This window comes from Anolis carolinensis, chromosome 6, assembly GCF_035594765.1.
Source record: "Anolis carolinensis isolate JA03-04 chromosome 6, rAnoCar3.1.pri, whole genome shotgun sequence".
Taxonomy (NCBI): domain Eukaryota; kingdom Metazoa; phylum Chordata; class Lepidosauria; order Squamata; family Dactyloidae; genus Anolis; species Anolis carolinensis.
Genome location: NC_085846.1, coordinates 12515386 through 12538541, shown reverse-complemented (window position 1 = coordinate 12538541; position 23156 = coordinate 12515386). Strand labels below are relative to the sequence as shown.

General features: G+C 42.2%; 1 protein-coding gene across 1 annotated transcript in view; it reads left to right on the top strand.

Annotated features, from left to right (window-relative positions):
• Positions 1–22980, top strand: part of tgfb1i1 (transforming growth factor beta 1 induced transcript 1) — a 32477-nt gene extending 9497 nt beyond the window's left edge. The window contains exons 2-11 of the mRNA XM_008115433.3: positions 3487–3629; positions 5069–5148; positions 7677–7819; positions 10705–10795; positions 11257–11356; positions 12378–12632; positions 15361–15534; positions 16909–16990; positions 19119–19267; positions 21280–22980. Coding sequence (XP_008113640.2) covers positions 3487–3629; positions 5069–5148; positions 7677–7819; positions 10705–10795; positions 11257–11356; positions 12378–12632; positions 15361–15534; positions 16909–16990; positions 19119–19267; positions 21280–21546 — 1484 coding nt within the window. The 3' untranslated portion in view covers positions 21547–22980. The remainder of the gene's footprint in view (positions 1–3486; positions 3630–5068; positions 5149–7676; positions 7820–10704; positions 10796–11256; positions 11357–12377; positions 12633–15360; positions 15535–16908; positions 16991–19118; positions 19268–21279) is intronic.
• The last annotated feature ends 176 nt before the right edge of the window (positions 22981–23156 follow it).

Sequence of the window (23156 nt, the reverse complement as noted above, 5' to 3'; positions counted from 1 at the left end):
CCAAGAAAGTAATGTTTCTAAGCTCTGCCTTGAATAATACATCAATATCAATTGGCTCTATATATGTTCTCCTCACTTTGATAGCCTCTCTAATCTCCTTTTTAGAGGTCATTTATCTCTCCTATTTAGTCCTCAAATTACCATATTAGCCATGTTCTCATCACTCTGCCTTTCCTGAACATTAGGAAAGCTCGGGCTGTGGCGCAGGCTGGAGAGCAGCTACAATGAATCACTGCAATGAATCACTCTGACCAGGAGGTCATGAGTTCGAGGCCCGCTCGGAGCCTATGTTTGTCTTGTCTTTGTTCTATGTTAAAAGGCATTGAATGTTTGCCTATATGTGTAATGTGATCCGCCCTGAATCCCCTTCGGGGTGAGAAGGGCGGAATATAAATGCTGTAAATAAATAAACAAATAAGGAATAAATAGAGTATAATCTTGTCTGAGTGATGTCAGATTAAAAGCAATAAGATCTAGATATTTGAGAAAACAAGGGCAGGATTTGGGGAGGGTTTGAAAAAATTCTTTTTTTGGAATTTCTAGGACTACCACTCCCAGAAGTGTGCAGCCAATTTGGAACCAGGAAAATATGGTAGATAATTAATTACTGTGTGAAATGAGATTGTAAGAATTTTGTCAGCTTAACAAAAATAAAATCCTACTATTCAGGAGCTGGGCATTCCCCTTATTGCGTGCAGTAATGCACATATATCCAGGCTTTTTAAAAAGTGGAGCAAAGATCAATTGTAAGGCTCCTCTTCCGCATAGCATATGCAAAGAAGGTATTATACTGTTAAGTGTGTGCTAAATGTGATATAAGATGCAAGCTGGGCACAAATCATGGCAGCTATTTAAAAGGTGTAAAATTATGCCTTGTTTTCATTATGGAATAATCTATGTATTTAAGATGTTAGATGTTTGATGCCAGGTATCAGCTCCCTTGGAGACTTAGTTGGGGCAGCAGGCCAAGCAGGGAAGAAGCTTTGCAGATTTTCATAGACTCTGGGTCTGCAAAGTAACATAGCAAAGCACCTGAGACCACTGATTATTAACAGAGGGAAAACCAGATTGCTAGGGTTCTTTCTCTAGATTTTGCCAGTCCTGCTCCAAGGGTGCATAGTTACTTTCAGATGTTACTTTTAATAGGCATTTTTATAGACATTTTGACAGGAATGTTTCTTTTGCCAAACTTACATCAATTCTAGGGGGTTGTTTTCCTTCAAAAAGTAACAAAGTAATGGAAAACTAATAAAGAGTGCAACAAATACTGCAATAAGTTATTTATTTTCAGCATTGTAATTAGCAACACATATCCTCCAACGTGTCACAGATGAAAACCAGGGCACACAAGGCCAAGCAACATCAGAGTGTGCTCAAGATGGCAAAAATTATTGAAAAGGAAGACCACATAAGCTAAGAGAGGCTTCAATTGTTTCCTTTAGTCCAAATCCACCAGGAGGGACAAAATTCCTCCATTTCCCTGCTGAATTAATTGAGTGCGAACTACTTTTGCGTTTTGAACTAAGTTTGCAAGCATTGAAGTAATAATGATGATGATGATTTTGATGATGATAATAATATATTTTTTAAATTTCTAACCTGCCCTCTCTCCCCGAAAGGACTCAGGATGGTTTACACAAACAAAAGGCAAATATTTAAAGATGTATACAAGTATACGTTTCATAAAAACAGAAACTAGTATACATAAAAACATAACACAATAAAATAATAAAATACATAATTGAAAGCACATATAAAATAAAGCTCTATGGGAGAGGTGATGTTTGGACCTCCTAAAGTGCAATAACCAAGTACTGTTCAGATGGAATCTAGAGATATAACAAATAGGTATGAAGTCACCCTACAGTGTGTTATGCCTTAATAAGAAAGCAGTCAGGAAGGGGTGGGTCTTTTTCAATATTCATCTGCTCTTCCATAGGCTATGAAGCAAAGATGAGTTTTAAGATATTTTTAAAGGAGGGGAGGAAAGGGCCTATTCTCACTTCAATAGGGAGGGCGTTCCAGAGAGTCGGAGCAACCACAGAGAAGGCCTCTCTCTCGTGCCCACCAGCCGTGCTTGGGATGGGGCTGGGATCGAGAAGAAGGCCCCTTCAGATGATCACAGTGGCCAAATCGGATTATAAATTGTGATGCAGCTTCTCAAATAGTCTGGGCCCGAATCGTTTAGGAATGTAGAGGTAATACTCAGCACTTTGTATTTAGTTTGGAAGCAGACTGGCAGCCAGTGGAGATGGTGTAACAGAGTTCGCTCCCTGAATGGCACCCCAGTTAGCAACCTGGCTGCAGATCTTTGGACTAATTGAAGCTTCCGAACTATCTTCAAAGGCAGCCCCATGTAGAGAGCGTTGCTGTGGTCCAATTGGGATGTAACTAAAGCATGGACTAACATAGCCAGGTCCGGCATCTCAACGTCTGACTGCAGCTGTTGCACAAGTTTTAATTGTGCAAAAGCACTCCTGGACACCTGGGACTCCAGGGTCAGTGATGAGTCCAGAAGCACCCCCAGATGCGACCCCGTCCAGCACAGGCTGAAACTCCACACCAGGAACAGGAGGACCTCTGTCCTGTTGGGGTTCCATTTCCGCTTGTTGGCTCTCGTCCAGTCTATCACTGATGACAGACAGCTTCAAGTAAGCTGAAGACCAGAGAGGAGAATGGTTGGAGGACAGAGAACATGAGACTTATAAAAAGCAGTGAAAGAACAAAGGATTAATCAGTACTAACAATAGGTAAAGGTAAAGGTTTTCCCCCTGACGTTAAGGCCAGTCGTGACCGACTCTGGGCATTGGTGCTCATCTCCATTTCTAAGCCGAAGAGCCGGCGTTGTCCGTAGACATCTCCAAGGCCATGTGGCTGGCATGACTGCATGGAGCGCTGTTACCTTCTCACCGGAGCGATACCTATTGATCTACTCACATTGGCATGTTTTCGAACTGCTAGGTTGGCAGGAGCTGGGGCTAACAGCAGGCGCTCATTCTGCTCCTGGGATTTGAACCTGGCACCTTTTGGTCCACGAGTTCAGCAGCTCAGCGCTTTAATGCACTGTGCCACCAGGGGCCCCATACCAACAATAGAGAACTTTAAAAACATTGTAATGGGTAACCAAATACACTGCTTTCCAAGCTCTAACCCCAGGTTCAGATGACATTTCGAGTTATCCTAACCTTGTTTGTTTCCTGGTAAGCACAACAAAGAGGCATTAAATAAAGCAGTTGAGTTCAGTTCATTACACTGCTATTTATCATTCCAGGATTCCTGACTTAACAGATAATGTCAATGGAGATGTAGACACAGCTTTCATTTATCCCCAGTTTGCAGTGACTGTCCTGATTAATCTGCTGTCCTACTTTTTCATCTGCTTTTACGTTTTCTTTCTGGGGGTGTTTATCAGGTTTCCCCTCCTTCCAACAGCACTCTTCCACAATTAATCCCATTCTCAGGCTGTCTTATTTCTTTCTCTTCCAGATGCTCTCCTGGCTGACTTGGAGACGACAACCTCCCATATCTCCAAAAGGCCGGTTTTGCTTACAGATTCAGGGGCAGCCCTGAGCCAGGAGAGGAACGCAGAAGCCAAGCCAGCTCCCCCACCTTACAACCCACAGCAGCAGGTAAGCACTGTGTTATTGTTGTTGATTGAATCTGTGTTGAAGGACAGCCCTTTGGGTGAAGTGGTTTTTTTTTTCCCTCAGAGAGTGCTTTCTCCTTGTAGTAGGGACACCAGGCATGATATGTTAGAACAATGATGAAAGGGACTGTGGGGAAAAATGAAAAGTTGATAGATTTTGTCATTGATTTGAGAAAGAAGAAACTTGTTGTGTCTTTGGAAGCAGAAAGCCTCTGTCCACAAAATGATTTAATAACAGAAGCAATTGATATGTTAAATTTCTTAGAGTGAAGATTAAATGGCAAAAACTTACTTCTTCATTTCTGCAAGTTTGTCAAAACTCAAGGGCTCTGTGGAGGGAAGTGGTAATCTTTGCAATACAATTTAAGCCCAAAGTACATCATTGTGGTGCACCATGGTACTATGGCCCCTTCTACACTGCTATATAAAATCCAGATTATCTGCTTTGAACTCAATTATATCAAGTGTAGAAGGGGCCTGAGTGAGAGATAAAAGTACTTATCTTTCATATCAGATACTCTTATACCAAGACTTTTGTTTTTTTAAAGACATCTTGTGATCTTGAGGACAGATTAAAGCTGTCTATATAAGGATAGGGAATAATAGTTGTCCCTTTGAAGTTATCTACAAATACACATGCAAATCTTGATTCTATGTGTATGATGTGTGTATTCTTTCCAAATTCATTTCTCATGCATAGTGAATCAAACAGTATTGAACTATCCTGTCTTGTCTCATGTGTCCTCCACATGCACCAAGCTGCATGTACGTTTATTAAATGTTTGTTGTGCTTTAACTGAAATGAATCAATTTTAAAATAATGAAAGCAACTTAAGGCCATAGATATGTTAGGGATGTTAATTGATTTCCTGCCAAGAAGTGGTTTACCGTGACATACGTTATGTAGTAATCAGAATTACCATGTGTTTGTAGAGATTCTGCTGTACTAGGTTACTCACAGAGCCCTTGGTGGTACAGCGGATTAAAACTGCTGAGCTGCTGAACTTGCTGACCAAAAGGTTGCTGGTTTGATCTGGGGAGCAGAGTGAGCTCCTTCTGTTAGCCCCAACTTCTGTCAGCCTAGCAGTTTGAAAACATGCAAATGTGAGTAGATCAATAGGTACCACTCCAGTGGGAAGGTAATGAACTCCATGCAGTCATGCCGGCCACATGATTATGGAGGTGTTTACGGACAATGCCGGCTCTTCAGCTTAGAAATGGAGATGAGCACCAACCTGTAGAGTCAGACATGACTCGACTTAATGTCAGAGGAAAACCTTCACCTTTGTCTTTAGGTTACTCACTGTTTGTGTGTATGTTACTCAGGCCAGAAATGGTCCAGCTACTATCTGTTTTTCCAGCACTTTGATATAAACTCTCTCCTAATCTCCTTTATAATGCCTCCTATTTCTTTGGTTTCAGACTGGAACCACTGGCATGTCTGTTGAGCCTCTTCCAGCATCTACCCTGCAGGGTGGAAGTGACAAGGAACACCTGTACAGGTAACATAGGAGCATTTCTATGCGTGTGTGGAAGAGTTCTTTGTGTGAGCAGGAATGTATAATATGAGGCTATTCCCCTAGAAAGATTTCTGGCCACATCACGAAATTTTCCTGCAGCCCCCAAATGTATAGGATGACAGTAACTTAACATGTCAGTTGAGCTTTTAGAAATTCAGTTTTGACACACAAAGAAAAAGAAGAGTAAAAGCCCTAAAGAACACAGTGTTTTGGGTGTGTACATTTTTCAATGTTTTGTTCTCTGCAATGTTAAAAATTTGGGGATAGAAGGATAATTTAATCTGAAAATATAGAAATTTTATTCTGGTGGCAATGCACTCATTTCCTCTTCTACAGCTATGCCCTCACATATTTGGGAATGTTCATTGTTGATTGTCATTGTTGTTGCTGTGTGCCTTCAAAGAAATTCTGACTCAGGGAAACCTCTCGTGGAGTTTTCTTGGCAAAATTTGTTTAAAGGGGGTTTGCCCTTGCCTGATTCTGAGGCTGAGAGAGTGTGGTTTGCCCAAGGCCATGCAGTGGATTTCCAGGGATCAAACCCTGATCTCCAGAGCACTCAAACCACTACACCATGTTATCTCTCTACTTTTCATTTAGCATTTGGAAAAATTTAAGCCACTAAATGCAAAGAGGATATACTATAGAGGGAATCATTTTGTCTGAGTGGTAGTGGGGAGTTAAACATGGCATGGGACAGAAGATGTGGAATGTGGGTGAACCCATTATATTGGGGGAGAATTGGGGAAGGCAAACCCAGCAACAGTGCCTTATAGATGAGTAGATACTTAGGCAGGTTTGGTTCCTCTATTGGGCAGAAAATGGAAGATTGGGAATACTCCAAAATTCAAAACTGTCCACATGGCTGGCTGTGATAGTGATGCCTTTGCTCTTTGATGGTTCAATGTACACAAACTTTGTTCCATGCACAAAATTATTATAATATTGTCTATAAATTAATCTTCGGGCCATAGGTTTTTAATGTATATGAAACATAAATGAATTGCATGTTTGGACATGGGTGCCCTCAACAAGATATCTCATTATGTATAGGCAAGTATTCCAAAATATTTTAAAACATCTGAAATGTGGAAAATTTGTGGTCCAAAGCTTTTTAGATAAGAGATGTTCAAGTTCAAGACCTAGGCCCCTTCTACACTGCCATATAAAATCCAGATTATCTGCTTTGATTATCTGCTATGCTGCCAGCATAGACTCATATAATCCAGTTCAAAGCATCTAATGTGGATTATTTGATTTGATAATCTAGATTATAGAGCAGTGTAGTCTAGTTTTAGAATAGAGGGCAATATTCTGTGTATTGTATGCCTCATGGTTTAAGGATGAAGCATGAGGTTCTTGGATGAATGGAATTTTATATATATATATATATGTGTGTGTGTGTGTGTGTGTGTGTGTGTTTGTTTTAAAGGTTTTTATAATGTATCTTAACAATGTTATTAATGGATCTATATGTATTGTTTTGCTTTTATGATTGTATTCTTTGGGCATTAAATTTTGCCAATTTCTGTAAGCCGCCCTGAGTCCCCTCGGGTGAGAAGGGCGGGATATAAATGCTGTAAATAAATAAATAAATAAGATCCCATGCGGTCTTGTCCACACTCTCCCAAGTCAGTCCAGGGCTGTCAAGAGAGGTGGAAGATACTGGAAGAGTTGCCAGTATGGTGCCATGATTCAACTGCCAGATGCATTAATGTCTCTGTATGGAGTAGGAATGCCATATTGAAAACTGCAGACAACTCCTATGCAGCACTTACTGTTTTGTCACACAACCAGGTAACACACAAGATCTACTGAAATGTTCTCTTCTACATAGCCATTTATGGCATAGAAGCCTTCTCTAGTTTTCACTTTGGCGATCTTCACTGTGGGTTGGGCAACAGAGCAAAATTCCTTGAGTCAACCTGAGCACGGGGATTGTGTCCTTTCTGGAGGAACAGGAATATCCCAATTTACAATATTTCCATGGATGAAAGATATTTGAAATAGCTGCTCTTTCTCCCAGCCATGTAACTCTTTGAAAAGAGACATCATAGTGGCTGAAATGTCCCTCTCCTCACGGGCAAATGTTGAAAACACATACACCCTGAACTAGGCATGACCTGGAGGGAGCCAAGCGCTTAATCTTGTGTTTCAGTGGGACATCAGTGTCGGAAAGATGAAAAGAGGGAGAAGGGACAGGAAAGATGATTACAAAGGCGTGTGGCCACTCTGGGAGCTCTGCCCAACTCCACTGGCCTCGGTCCAAAACTTCCATTAAGCCGAGGGATCCTATAAATAGCTACCACCCCTCTGCCCCCCCCCCCCCCCCGCTGCCCCTTTTCTCATTCTCTGTGGAGCTGACGGGTGCCGCATCCATCTCCTTGGGGTGTGGCACGAGGACTAATCTCTCCATCCGACTCCCACCCCATGCTCTTGGCTCAGCGTGGCTGGCTGCCCTACACATCTCTCCTATGACTTCATCTTCTTTCTCTCTCAATTGTCTTTCCCAGCACGGTCTGCAAGCCACGTTCGCCCAAGCCTAAGGAAGGTGGGCCTCCACCCTTCTCCTCCTCCAGCGGTGTGCTTGGAGCCGGGCTTTGTGAATTGGATCGACTGCTGCAGGAACTCAATGCAACCCAGTTCAATATCACAGGTACATGGATGGTGGCAAGGTTTTGGGGAAAGGAGAGTGTATCGTACTGTGCTGTATAGGTTATTTATACCCCGCCTTTCCTTCTACTCCCACACTGGAATACAAACCAGTGCTTATGAAGCATTAATTTTCACAGAGAAAGTTGTTGTTTGTGTTGTTGTTGCTGCTGCTGCTGTGTGTATTTAAGTCATTTCCAACTTTTGATGATCTCTAATAGGTTTTTGTGGGGCTGAGAGTGTGTGATTTGCGTGGGCTCACCCCATGGGTCTTCATGGCTAAAGAGTTGAACTCTGGTCTTCATAGATTGAATTCAATACTAACACCGCTGTGCCATGCTGGCTGTCAGAAAGAGCACAACCTTGATAAGAGTAGGAATGATTCCTTCATGTACTCATCTGTATTTCTAATGGTGTAGCAATGCCTGAAACAAAAGCTCTATGTATGGGAGTAGTATATCAATGGTAGGACGTGAAATAGAAGAGAGGACTCTTGTGCTTTTAATAGTTGTGTGGCAGTAGGATTTAGTTTCTCAGGCAATTATAACTTGCCTTGAGAAACTATACTCACCGAAATTTTGACTTCCATACAATTTTTCATGCTATACAGCTCAGAAAAACTCACAGCAACCCAGTGATTTCGGCCATGAAAGCCTTCGACAAACATAGGCAATGTTTGTCATTGTTCAGCATTTTCAGAGTTTTGTGTCAAATCAGGGGTTGACATCTTGTGGCCCTGAAGATGTTGTTGGGCTGCAGATCTCATCATTGCGCACCATTGGCCATGCTGGCAAAGGTTGATGGGAGTTGCAACCTCGGAAGGGCTGTAAAGAATCCACCCCTGTTTAAACAATTCAGTGGCATGGCCTAGACCCCGAGGTCACCCTGAGGTGGACTGCTTATCAGCTGGGATTCAGGCAAAGTCTGCTGGATTTTACTCCCTGCTTAGTATTACAGTAATGGCAACACTTCTTTATTCCTTTCCTTTGCTCACCTGCCTGAGACATTCTTGGTACATTTGACACCTGGACTATCTGAAAACATTTTGTCACCAGAGACAGAAAAGTAGATGGTGACTTTTTTTTATTTAGAGTTTGTAAAAGCTACTTTTTTGGACAACTCTCTGAATCCCATAACTAAGGGATTGTGTAGTCTAAATAAGTAATCTCTTAAAGTTATGATGTCACCCAGATCCCAAAAGGATCTTTCCCTGACTCCAATAGTAATAGTAAGATCATTTGCTACCCTTTTATAATATCCAATAACAGCTGCATAAGGGTTAGTCTACCCCTCCTCATGGCAACCAACCAGTTTATAGAAAGCAGCCATCAATTTGCTGTGTTCTGTTTTCACTGTTTTATAGATCTATCCTGTCTTTGGAAACAGCAACCTTGTGTGCTCCCGTGGGCCTTTGCTATTTCCTGTAGTGGTGCATATTGTCACTGTGTTATTTTGCCGGCCCTTTGTTTCTAAAATTAGGCATTCTTCACTTAAGCCTGCTTAGAAGTTGTGTCCGGTGATTTGCATGAGGTTGCCAGTTCTCAGGCTGGAAAGGCTGTCTCTAGTCTTAAGAAATTTGAATGTGAAATTTAAATTGTGCTTCCACATGTGTTCTTCCAGTGACCCAGTCATAAGGTAGTGTGAGAGAAGTGCTTTGGGCAGCAGATGTAGGAGTCGAAAATAATAAACCCTTGGATTCTCCTCCTGAGCTTGCTTGCTATTCCCCTCTATTGGAACAGAATTATGCAGGTCACTTGTCCAGATTAGTTTACTGTTTTCAGTTTGGGTTGAAGATGTTGCATATTCCAGCTCTTCCAATTAGGTAGGGACAATCCCTGTGAGGACTTGCTTGGGGAGCTCTGTATGTTTAGCCTGGAGAAGATAAGGGTCGACATGACAGTCATGTTTAAATACTTGAAAAGATATCATATTGAGGAGGGAGGAAGCTTGTTCTCTGATGCTCCGAAGATTAGGACATGGAGGAAGTGATTCAAATTGCAGAAAAAGAGATTCCACCTAAACATCAGGAAGAATAAAGTAGATAAAGAACAACACTCTGAAAACAGAGGAATTGCAGACATGAATCAATCAGAGGCAGCTAACACCCTCCGAACAAAGGATTCCCCCAGGCAGGAATGAAGCTTGCAAGGCCATTAATGCTAATCAAGGTGATTAATTCACACTGGCCTCCAACAGACAAGAGTTCTTTCTCCCACCCTGGATCTTCCACAGATATATAAACCTCCCTTGTTTAGTTTTCCAATATACCTAACAACCTCTGAGGATGCCTGCCATAGATGTGGGCGAAGTGTCAGGAGAGGATGCTTCTGGAAATTGCCTTGTAGCCCAGAAAATGCACAACAACCCATCAGGAAGAACTTTCTGACAGTGAGAGCTGTTTGACAGTGGAATGCTCTGCCGTCTTGGAATCTGGTGAAGTCTTCTTCTTTGGAGGTTTTTAAACAGAGGCTGGATGGTCATCTGTCGGGGATGTTTTGATTGTGTATTCTTGCATGGTACAATTGGATAGGACTGGATGGCCCTTCAGATCTCTTCTGATTCTATGATTCTTCCAGTTCTGTGGTTTTAAGTAGAAATTCCAGATGAAATCGGATAATTCTGACTTGGGAAATCTTTTAGTCTTATTCTAGATATGCTTTTTTGTGCCTCAGTGGTATTTTCTGCACCTGCTCAAAATCACCCCTACTATTTTACTATTGGTCCACATGTTCCACTGCTGAGCTTCTTGGTTCTGAAAGTCTCTGTGGGAGTAAAATAATGCTTTCCAGTGCCTTTCTTGCCCTTTGAATCACAACGTTGCTGTCCTCTAATGGCAAGAATATGGAATGACAGATGTCTCTCTTTCTCCTTTACTTCTTTTCCTTTTAGATGAAATAATGTCCCAGTTTCCATCCAGCAAAAACCCAAGTGGGGACAAGGGCAAAGACAGGCCAGAAGATTCTATCGATTCTCTGTCTCGGTAAGTATATGGTCGATAGGGCAGTGAAGGAGGCTCATTACAAGCCAAAGCATTTGCTCCAGTGACAAATTGGAACCCAGACCAGTGGCATCATTGGGGACCACACTGATTGACACCATCAAAGGTCACGACACCAAAATGACTGTCTATAACACTGGCATATTATTAATATAAAAATATCCCTATAATTAGGTATAACCACAAAAATATTTTTGTCAGCCCAGCTTCCATATACATTGTCAACATGCTACAAGGCTAAAATTCCATGGTGCTGGAATCCATCTCTTGGTTGCTGATTACAAATGCAGGATTCAAACTCGAAGCACTATATCTTATAAACCTAGACTGGACAAACTGCTCCTTCAATATATATATGCTAAGAATCAGATGGCTATTGGGAGAACCATGTCAGCTTGTTTCTTTATTTCCAAACACCTCTGATTGTGTAACCTTATTCCCAGGTCAGTGGCTCCTCCATCTGCAAAGCCATCTGCCACGTCTGCCACCTTGGAGCTGGACAAGCTCATGGCCTCTCTGTCAGATTTCCGGGTCCAGAGCAATGTAAGTGTTGGTTTTGGGTTGCTGTGGGGGAGATGTTTCTGAACTTAAAGTGGAAACTGGAAACAATTGATAATAGTGGACTCTACTGAAGTGAATGACTTCCATTAAACGTTAACATAGAGAACCTACAAGATTACTAGAGAAGTATTTTCTCCAGGAATTTGCTCGTTATCCCATAGTAACATCTGATGAATGCTAATACTTTACTCCATAGATTTAGAAAATTTGTTCCCAAATGGAAAAAAAATAGCAATTGAGTTTGTGTTGTCGAAGGTTTTCATGGCCGGGATCACAGGGTTGTTGTATGTTTTCTGGGCTGTATGGCCATGTTCCAGAAGTATTCTCTCCTGACGTTTCGCCCACATCTATGGCAGGCATTCTCAGAGGTTGCCTGCCATAGATGTGGGCGAAATGTCAGGAGAGAATACTTCTGGAACATGGCCATACAGCCCGGAAAACATACAACAACCCAGCAATTGAGTTTCCAGGGTGTGATGTGCATTGTCTCCTTTGTTCTATTGTTTATCCTTAGGATTAAAACTGCTAGATTTTAGACAAAAAATGAATTGAGGTGATTACACCACTCCTGTTAGGGACTGTGGTTGTACAATGGGTTAAACCCTTGTGCCAGCTGAACTGCTGACCTGAAAGTTGGCATTTCAAATCCGCAAGATGAGGCGAGCTCCCGTCTGTCAGCCCTAGCTTCCCACGTGGGGACATGAGAAAAGTCCCCCACAGGATGGTAACACAGTCGGGCATCCCCTGGGCAACGTCTTTGAAGATGGCCAATTCTCTCACACCAGAAGAAACTTGCCTCAATTTGCTTCTGACATGATAAAAAAAACACTCCTGTAGTGATATTGTCAAAGTAAAAGCCTAGAAAGTGACATTGATCTCTTTGAAAATGATCCTGGATTTCCAGAATCCTTCAGCCAGGCTGGCACAGTAGTGGTCCAGAAAAAGCAACCATTCCAGACTCTACTCTTAACCATTTCTGATGTGTGGGTCCTTTATGTTTTAGCTCCCAGGAGCTTCCTCCACCATCACAACGGTATCACCACCTCCTGCTCCTGCCCGCGTGTCCTCGGCACAGCTCCCGGTGGTTTCGTCCATTTCCCCCAGCTCTCCTGCTGCGCCACCGCAGATGTCTCCAGCTCAACCAAGTGGGAATCTGGACAGCATGCTTGTGATGCTGGAGTCCGATCTCAGCCGCCAAGGGATCTCCACCACCGCCAAGGGCCTGTGTGCTTCCTGTCAGAAACCCATTGCAGGGCAGGTGAGCACCTCTCATGTGGAGGACGGTATACCCTCCAACTATTCTGATTTGTCAGAGACATTCCCATTTCAATCTTTTTCATCCTACTTTTTCACTTGCTTTTAAAATCCTCCAATTTCTCACTCTTCCTCCCACTTTTCCCTGTTGTCCACAGTTTATTTTAATGACCGCAAGGTGAGGCCGAAAGTGTAAAAGTCGTTTGTTCTCAATGAAAAGAAGAGGAAAAAATGGAAGCTTGCCCTTCTCAGTTGGCTCAAGCAAAAGCAAATTGCTGCAGTCTATCATAGTTTGGGCAGACTTCCTTGTTAATGATGCTGCAGAGTGAATTTGGAGGTTGCTGCCCATTTGGGGGTGATGTCAAGTCCACTTGGCATTCTGTTTCCTTACTGGAATCTTCCTTCTTCTTCCTTCTCCTCTTATTCTCTTTTTCTCTCCTTTCTCTTTCCCCCCACATATTTTAGTCTTATTTTACCACTGGAGAATCATTGCTGATGCTTGGCCTAATATCTCCAGTCAGTCTTTTAGTTCACACTTGCCTCAAACAGAGAAGAGTTCTTTCTCCCACCCTCAACATTGTTCCACAGATATATAAACCCCACTTACCTAGTTTCCAACAGTCCTCACAACCTCTGAGGGTGCCTGCCATAGATGTGGGCGAAACGTCAGGAGAGAATGCTTCTGAAACATGGTCATACAGTCCGGGAAACTCACAGCAACCCAGTCTTTTAGTTGATCATTCATTCATTCATTCATTCATTCATTCATTCATTCGTACAATTATTTTTTGTTTTTGTTTTGTGCCCTGAAGGCATTTTTGACCTATGGCATATGAGTGGCTGTGACTCGTGTAAATCACCGAATAAATTTTCAGGGTTGAGCAGGGATTTGAACCCTGGTCTCCAGAGTCATAGTCCATAGTCCATGCTATATCAAAGTGATCTCCAACAAATTATAATGAAGTCCACTGCATGTCTTGGGCATAGCTATCATATCCCAACCCAAGCCTACCTCACTGGATGTGCATGAGGTAAAAATGGGCACTGTGCCGTCCGCCAGACAATAAAAAAACTATAAAGCTGAAACATGCCGTCCTTTATCCGGGCGAACTGCAAATCCCTATAAGCTGTCCTAAAAATATTGAACGACTGAGTCTGGAAAACTTCAAAAAAAAGGATGTTTATTCATACAAGGTTGTAAACCTGGCACAGATCTTAAAGTTACAGAAAATGAAACAAATTTCTATAGGTTTTAGTTACAGAATTATCCCTGGTTCCAGAAGGCAAAGGTGATTATAAAACCACTATACCCTAATCACGCTGTCTATATTAGAAGGAGAAACTCTTTCCTTCCCTATCTTTACAGCAAAGATTAGTTCTAGAAGCGACGGAATAACCCTGCTCCTCTAACTAGATTTCCTATTCCAGATCAGTATAATTCAATACTTATCTAATTTGGATAGGCTTAGATTGGCCTGGTTTTGAGGATGATTTGTCCCAGTTAGCTTTGCACAGCTGCAGCACGTTGGACGACTATAGCCAAAATGAGGCTCCAAAATGGAGACTAGACCCTGGTAAAAAAGGGCGGTCCTAAGATGTTGTACTCTTTGACCAATCATTGCAAAGAAAACTGCAGCCAGCTCTTGCAGACTCCAAGCCACTTTTCCTGGGCTTTTGCAGCCAGAGGCTGAAACAAAATGTAAGGCAAACCATCGTCCTGGGGGACGGAACAGGCACAGAGAGGATTTGTGACCCACAGTATCTTGGGATAAAGAGGGAAAGAGTCTCCCAGGGGACCTTAGTAAGAAAGTGGAGGAGGTTAGTAAGTCGAATTTTCATTGTCAATAGTATGTGGAATCCAACATGTTTAGTCTTTCTTTGTTTAACCTGATTTTGTTAGTTTTGGCCCTTCTCTTCGATCTTAACAGATAAGAGAGATGGGCCAAAACTAACAAAATGAAGTTCAACAGTGACAAATGCAAGATACTCCACTTTAGCAGAAAAAAATGAAATGCCTGCTTGATAACAGTATGTGTGAAAAACATCTTGGAGTCCTTGTGGACAACAAGTTAAACATGAGCCAGCAATGTCATGCGGCAGCAAAAAAGCCAATGGGATTTTAAGCTTGCATAAATAGGAGTATAGATCCAGGAAAGTCATGCTACTCCTCTATTCTGCCTTGGTCAGACCACACCTGTGTCCACTTCTGGGAACCGCAGTTGAAGGGAGATGTTGACAAGCTGGAATGTGTCCAGAGGAGGGCGACTAAAATGATCAAGGGTCTGGAGAACAAGCCCTTTGAGGAATGGCTTAGAGAGCTGGGCATGTTTAACCTTCAGAAGAGAAGGCTGAGAGGAGACATGATTAAGGCCATGTATAAATATGTGTGGGGAAGTCATAGGGAGGAGGGAACAAGCTTGTTTTGTGCTGCCCTGGAGACTAGGACACGGAACAATGGCTTCAAACTACAAGAGAGGAGATTCCACCTGAATATTAGAAAGAACTTCTTCACTGTGAGAGCTGTTCAGCAGTGGAACTCTCTGCTCCAGAGTGTGGTGGAGGTTCCTTCTTTTGAGGCTTTTAAGAAGAGGCTGTATGGCCATCTGTTGGGATTGCTTTGAATGTGATTTCCCTGCTTCTTGGCAAAATGGGGTTGGACTGGATGGCCCGTGAGGTTTCTTCCAGCTCTCTGATTCTATGATCTTTCTGTTCTGACATCTCTTCCTGTCCAGGTGGTGACAGCCCTGGGCAGCACCTGGCACCCCGAGCATTTTGTCTGCAGCCACTGCCAGAAGGAGATGGGAGGCAGCAATTTCTTTGAGAAAGACGGTGCTCCTTACTGTGAGAGGGATTACTTCCAGCTCTTCTCCCCCCGCTGTGGCCTTTGCAATGAACCCATCCTCGATGTGAGTAGTCCTCATCTGAGCCTTGTTCCTTAGTGCATCTTCGAGCAAGTTTCATATTTAAATAAACTTTGTGAATCAGGAGTTTACTATAGAATATCTTCAAGTAAATCTCACTTTTTTCTTCTTTCCAAGAAATACAGTATACTGTACCAAGGCATTTGGGGTGGAGAGAGAAGATGTTTTGCTGTTGCCCTCCCATCCCAAGTTCTTGTCAATAGAAAGTACAGTAGAGTCTTGCTTATCCAACACTCGCTTAGCCAATGTTCTGGATTATCCAACGCATTTTTGTAGTCAATGTTTTCAATACATTGTGATATTTTGGTGCTAAGTTCGTAAATACAGTAATTACTACATAGCATTACTGCGTATTGAACTACCTTTTCTGTCAAATTTATTGTATAACATGATGTTTTGGTGCTTAATTTGTAAAATCATAATCTAATTTGATTTTTAATAGGCGTTTCCTTAATCTCTCCTTATTATCCAACATATTAACTTATCCAACGTTCTGCCAGCCTGTTTATGTTGGATAAGTGAGATTCTACTGTATAAGGAATAGTAAAGAAACTACAGTCAGCCCTCCACATTTGTGGGTTGAATTTTGCTAAGTTGATTTACTTGTGGATTTTATTAAGGTGGCCTTTCTAGAAATCTCTAGGTTCTACTACAAGCGTGATTCTATAGCAGGCATGGGCAAACTTTGGCCCTCCAGGTGTTTTGGACTTCAGCTTCCACAATTCCTCACAGCCTCAGGCCCTTTCCTTTCCCCCCTCAGCCGCTTAAGCTAGGAATTAAGTTAAGAATTGTGGGAGTTGAAGTCCAAAACACCTGGGGGGCCCAAGTTTGCCCATGCCTGTTCTATAGCCTATTATATATTCCTAAAATAGTAATTTTTAAAATCAATTTTTCAAAAACATCATTTTTTATTTTTATTTTTAAAAGGAGAGGAATGTGTTTTTTCCCACGCCCCTGGCTTTAAAATGTCTTTTTTAAAATATGTTTTTATTGTAAACACAGGTAGAATAATATCAAAATTCATCACCATTTCAATATACATATCAAATGATATATTCTTAGTAACATTATCCTTGCTAATTCCACCTTTATCTCCCACTTGTGTCTATCGGTTTTTCACTCCTTTAAAATGTCTGTAAGTTTTACAACTCTGCATTCAGCCCAAGAAGGAAAGCCATAAGCCTCAGAATGTAGTGCCAAGTAGTAACAGACAAGAAACAAGAACAGGCAAAAAGGGGACAAGCTTGGGACACTCATAATTGTAATATCCTGTTTAGTGCATTGTCAGCAAATTGCTGGTTCCTCACAGACACTGTGTTTTCCCTTCTCTTTCCTCAAACATCTGTCCGACTCATTCAGAAAATGGTGACTGCACTGGATAAGAACTGGCACCCCGAGCATTTCTGCTGCGTCAAATGTGGGCGGCCCTTTGGGGAGGAAGGTAAGTGCAAATAGCTTAGCCATTTTAAGCTGAAACCAGAAACAAGAAAGCAAAACAAGTGAGATGAGTTTTTGTATGAATGCACACAAAGCTTTCTTGGGATGTTAAAGGGATGACCAATGTTAGTGGATCCAAAAGTCACATTAGACTCCCTCTCACCATTGCCAAAATTCAACAACATGACAACAACCAGTACCAAAAATTCTATTTCTTGTACATATTTTATTCTAAAACAAGGTGCTCCAATAGTAAGAACCTTGTTTTAGAGAATTACGTTCCCACAAGTACCCAGGGAGCATGATTTGCTTTGTCATTCTTGTTTTTACTGCATAAAGTGGATTTTAGGGACTAGCAAATGTTATGGCTGTAAACGCAGCCATTTGGCTATTTTGGGTTTTGGGTTACGGCAATGGTTCTCAACCTTCCTAATGCCGTGACTCCTTAATACAGTTTCTCATGTGGTGGTGACCCCCAACCATAAAATTATTTTCGTTGTTACTTCATAACTGTCATTTTGCTACTGTTACGAATCGTAATGTAAATATCTGATATGCAGAATGTATTTTCATTCACTGGACCAAATTTGGCACAAACACACAATATGCCCAAATTTGAATACTAGTGGGGTTGTGGGGTGGGGAATGATTTTGTCATTTGGGAGTTGTAGTTGCTGGGATTTATAGTTTGCCTATGGTCAAAGAGTACCCTGAACTCCACCAATGATGAAGTTGAACCAAACTTGGCACACAGAACTCCTATGGCCAACAGGAAATACTGGAAGGGTTTGGTGGGCATTGACCTTGAGTTTTGGAGTTGTAGTTCACCTACATCCAGAGAGCACTGTGGACTCAAAACAATGATGGATCTGGACCAAACTTGGCACAAATACTCAGTCTGCCCAAATTTGAACACAGGTGGAGTTTGGGGTAAATAGACCTTGACATTTGGGATGTATAGTTCACCTACAATCAAAGAGTCCTGAACCCCACCAATGATAGAATTGGGCCAAACTTCCCACAAAGAACCCCCATGACCAATAGAAAATACTGGTCTTTGCTGATCCCTTTGAACCACCCCCCTCACAACCCCCCCCCCCCAGAGGTCCCGACCCCCAGGTTGAGAAACGCTGGGTTACGGATTGCCAGTGCCTAATAGTGGACTGAGAAATAAAAGTCAGGCCTAGTTATACATTATTATTATTTATTATTTATTACATGCATTTATACCCCGCCCTTCTCCCCAAGGGGACTCAGAGCGGCTTACATTCTGCCACGAGGGCCAGCAACAAATATACTATAAAAACAAAACAATTAAAACATGATAAAAACATGATAAAAACATGATAAAAAGTATACAAAAATTAAAACGCTGCAAACATTATATGTTAATCTTGTTGTTATGTGCCTTCAAATTGTTTCCAACTTATGGTGTCCTTATCACAGGGTTTTCTTGGCAAGATTTCTTTAGGTGTCACTTGCCTTTGAAAGAGAGAGACTTGCCCAAAGCTATCCAGTGCGTTTCCATGGCTGAGCATGGATTTGAATCCTAGTCATAGTCCGACACTCAAACTACTACTCTGTGTTGGCTCTTCCACTTCATGCCGCACAATTGTTTACAAGAACCAATATGAAGTAGGGATCAGAAGGTGAAGAAAATATAAAGAACAGGCTACATATAGCCCTAAGGGAACCTCAGAACCCCATAATTTATAGGGCTGATTGTTTTTCATTGAAAATGCCCCCTACTTGTGGTATTTTTTGCTCCCCATTCAACTATCCAAATCTCTCACATTCTGGTAAGAAATTGGTCAAAATTGAAACAAGCTGTGATGCCAGATGCAAGATGCGGCTCCACTATGTGTATGTAGTAGTAGTGGGGAATTGCCTTCCTATTTTAGGGCTATGAGAACTTTATTTCCTCATGGGCTTTCCTTCTTCTGCCCCAAAAGAGCAATTAAGTTTTTTGAGGGGGAAAGTCTCATTGGCTCAAGGCTCATCAATTAAGCCTTTCTCCTTAAGGTTCATTTCTCCAAGGAAGCAGGAGGGGAGGGGATCCAGCCACATCGTCTTAGAAGACACCACCAAACTCCATTCTTTTTGTTCACTGTCATTTTACTTCGATGTTGCAGGCTTTCATGAGAAGGACGGGAAGCAGTATTGCCGCCAAGACTTCTATGAACTCTTCTCCACCCGCTGCCAGGGATGCAACCAGGCCATACTGGAGAACTACATCTCGGCTCTCAATGCCTTGTGGCATCCAGAGTGCTTTGTCTGCAGGGTAAGCATAAGCATTGTTAGGACAGATGGCAAGATTGATCACCTGGTACATATTCCAGTCTAAGGAATGCAACCTTTTGTCCCTTCCTAAGTGTGTGTCTGCCTTAAGGTTGCCAATTGATTTATGATGACCCAATGAATTAATGCCATGGGGTTTTCTTAGGCAAGGAATATTCAGAGGCGATTTGCATTGCCTTCTCCTGAAATAAAGCCTGCAGCACCAAGTATTGACAGTCCCCTTTCCCAATATTAAGGCCTGACTCTGCTTAGCTTCCAAGATCAGACAATATCTGGTGCCTTCAGGGTATTTAGGCAAACTACATCCTACTCTCTTACTCAATATGGTCTTATTTCTTATCCCTAGCAATTCTTCTCCAGCTCTTCGCCTCTTTTTTAACTTAGCCAGGAAGAACAGCCTCTTCTTTACTGTTTCCTCACATATTGTACTAAATGAATAATTCATAGAGATGACACCAGCTTGGGGATTCTGTGCATTGTAGTCCAAAAGTAACTTTGAAACTTTGGCTGTGATCAAGCATAACTCATCTTACATTAATGAGGAGATGAACTGTGTGTGAAGATGGAAGAATTATTCCTGCCAGTTTCCATTGATTATCTTTTTTTTAAAGTTAGAGTTGTGGGGGGTGGGGGTGGACAGAGTCAAAATGATGCAATAAAGCTTTAGACCTTATAGTTTATTTGCAAATTAAAGATTAACAAGTCACCAGGCTGAGTTGGCATCACTTGATGAATTCTTAAAGATCCACTAACAAAACTATGCAACTTACCTGAAAATGGCGTTTTTACCAGAGGATTGGAAAGCAGCCAGAATTGCATTGGTTTTGGCAAAGGCAGATCTGTGTTGTGGAAGGCAGAGGGAGCTACAAATTACAAGCCAGTTTGTTTACAGCAGTCCCAACCTGCAGCCCTTCTCAGTGTGTTGCCCTAGAAATCACCCCCCCCCCCCACCTCCATTACTGTGTTGGCCAAAGATAATGGTGTTCCCTTAGATTGGGGAATAACTTAATACAAGTAATGTGTTATTTACAAACGTTTCTTCAAATCACCAAACCCTAAGGAACTACCCTCTAGAATAGATTACCGGCTAGACTATAAAAATGCTGTATACAATTAAACCTGAAATTCTCAAGGTTTTTCTAACCTCATTTTCCGTTATACATCCTGTACTGTAGTCGTACTTGGCCTACTTGCATAAATGTGTTTATTTCTCACATTGATAAGGTGCCACGTTGGTGCAATGGGTTAAACCCTTGTGCCAGCTGAATTGCTGGTCTGAAAGTTGGCAGTTTGAATCTGTGAGATTAGGTGAGCTCCCATCTGTCAGCTCTAGTTTCTCATGTGGGGACATGAGAGAACTATCCCAACAAGATGGTAACACATCTGGGCGTCCCCTGGGCAACGTCTCTGTAGATAGCCGATTGTTTCACATAGCCGATTGTTTCAAAGGTGACTTATTTCTCTTCTTACACAATAAAAAAATGGTAAGTAAATACACAATTCTGAAATTATAATGAATCTGTGAGATTAGGTGAGCTCCCATCTGTCAGCTCTAGTTTCTCATTTGGGGACATGAGAGAACTATCCCAACAGGATAGCAACACATCTGGGCGTCCTCTGGGCAACGTCTCTGTAGACAGCCGATTGTTTCACATAGCCGATTGTTTCATCGATGACTTAATTCTCTTCTGACACAATTAAAAAATAGTAAGTAAATACACAATTCTGAAATTATAATGAATTATATCAATTAAATATGTGCTTTGATGATTGAAAAAATGCAAAGGATCAGATGGAGAAGGTCCTAATGATGTGTTGCAAAAAGAATTGCTGCCATTTTTCAGGATACAAACTTCTGTTCTTCCTGCTGACCTCTGGGCTTCTGTAGCAAAGCTGTCAGCACAGAGAATAAATGCGTGGAGATAGTATGTGTGCACATGTTTCATTTTCCTAAATGTCTCTCTGTCTTCTCCATATTTCTTTTTCTTACTGCAGGAGTGCTACACTCCCTTTGTGAACGGCAGCTTCTTTGAGCACGGCGGCCGCCCGTTTTGTGAGATCCACTACCACAAGCAACGTGGATCGCTCTGTTCAGGCTGCGAAAAACCCATCACCGGGCGGTGCATAACAGCCATGGCGCGCAAGTTCCACCCCGAACACTTTGTCTGCGCCTTCTGCCTCAAGCAGCTCAACAAGGGCACCTTCAAGGAGCAGAACGACAAGCCTTACTGCCACCCGTGCTTCATCAAGCTCTTTGGGTGACCAGGAGGTGCCTCGCCATTGCTGTGGCCAAGCCATGCCTACTGCCGGCATGGGAACAGGGGAGGACCCATGGGTCCCTCAGTCTTTGACCAAGCCATACCCACTTCCATGCGTGGGAGAGGCCTGTGCCTTAGGGGCTTCAACACACATCACAGAAGCCACCAACACCATTGCCAAAAACATACATGTATAGATAAGACCCATGTGCAAAAATAAAATATAAAACTCCCTTTCCAAAACCAAAAGTGATGGATAGAGCAAGGTATCCCTACTCCTCCTGCCCTACTCAGGAGCCAATCCCCCTTCAAAGCATGAGCAGCCAATAGTTAACCTCGACCACATCACATGCCATTTTGAAGCCACACCTGCATGTAATGCAAGCACTTCAGACAGGAGGCAGTGCCTTAAGCCATGTTCACGAGACCAGCTGGCAGTGCCACCCAGGGAGGAGGTGGGGCCAAAATGAAGCCTTGTCCCTGCTTCTTTTTAAATCCTTTGCAATTTTGCCCAGTAGTGCAAGATGGGAAGTATCCGAGCCCCGCTCTCCTTAATAGGACTTTTAAAAGCCATAAACCAAAGAGAGATGCCCTTCCATACATTGTTGGACTGCATCTCCTATCATCCAGTACAATCAGCTTTGGGGCTATGGCTCATAGATACTACAGTCCAATCAAGATCAAATTCCTCAACTTTGCAATAAAGCCATTTAGATTGGAGGTGAGAAATGCCCCTTTGCTTCTTGTTGTTTTAGGGCATCTTGTTCTTTTGTCCCAGTATATTCAAGTGTTGGGAAGGAAGCCCTCCTCACTCCAGGGCTGTTTTCAAGCACTTATGATCTCAGCACTAAAGTGGCTCAACTGTAAGAGAAGATAAACAACAGAAACTCTTTGGCTCATCCTTTTTTGGGCAAAAAGACGAGAAGGACTTACGTAGGAACGGCTTCCAAGAGTTGTTTGCATTAATGGGATCTGCCTCTCTCCCTTAGGAGGGCCATGCATCTAAGGGAGTTAAAAGCATGATAGGAAGGAATGGAACCTGGTTGTTGTAAGGGACCCAGAACTTGGACTACGATTCCCAGCGTAGGGAATTCCAACAGTTACTGTCTAAAAAAATTATTTTGCAAAGCTTTGTTTTGTGTTAAGAAAGAGATGGTTAAAAATGTCTTGGTTTGCCAAATATTAAAGAAGTTCCTATTTTAAAAGCTAGGGAGAGACAATGTTTGGGAAAATATGCCTATACTTGTTTTTTTCTGATTCATCAGGATCTTTTTTAAATCTTTCAGTGTTAAACCCCAAAAGAGGCTTTTCATATGATGCAATGGATGTCATGAGTCCAAAGAGCATGTGTTCATTCCTTCTGCCCCAGATTTCTATACCAATTTTTTACCCTCTCACTGCTGTATAATATATAATAAAAAATCACATGCTAAAAAAATATTGTATCAGTTTCCATGTGTAGTAGCCAGTGCAGAAAGTGTATCAAGGCCTACAGATGTATGTGGAGTTGAGCAGAAAGTGGATCATTCTTTCCTGGTGGATTTTAGGGTGGTTTGCGGTGTTAAGTGTTTAAGAGTCCTAGGTCTTTAACAACAGCAGAAACAAAATTGCCCT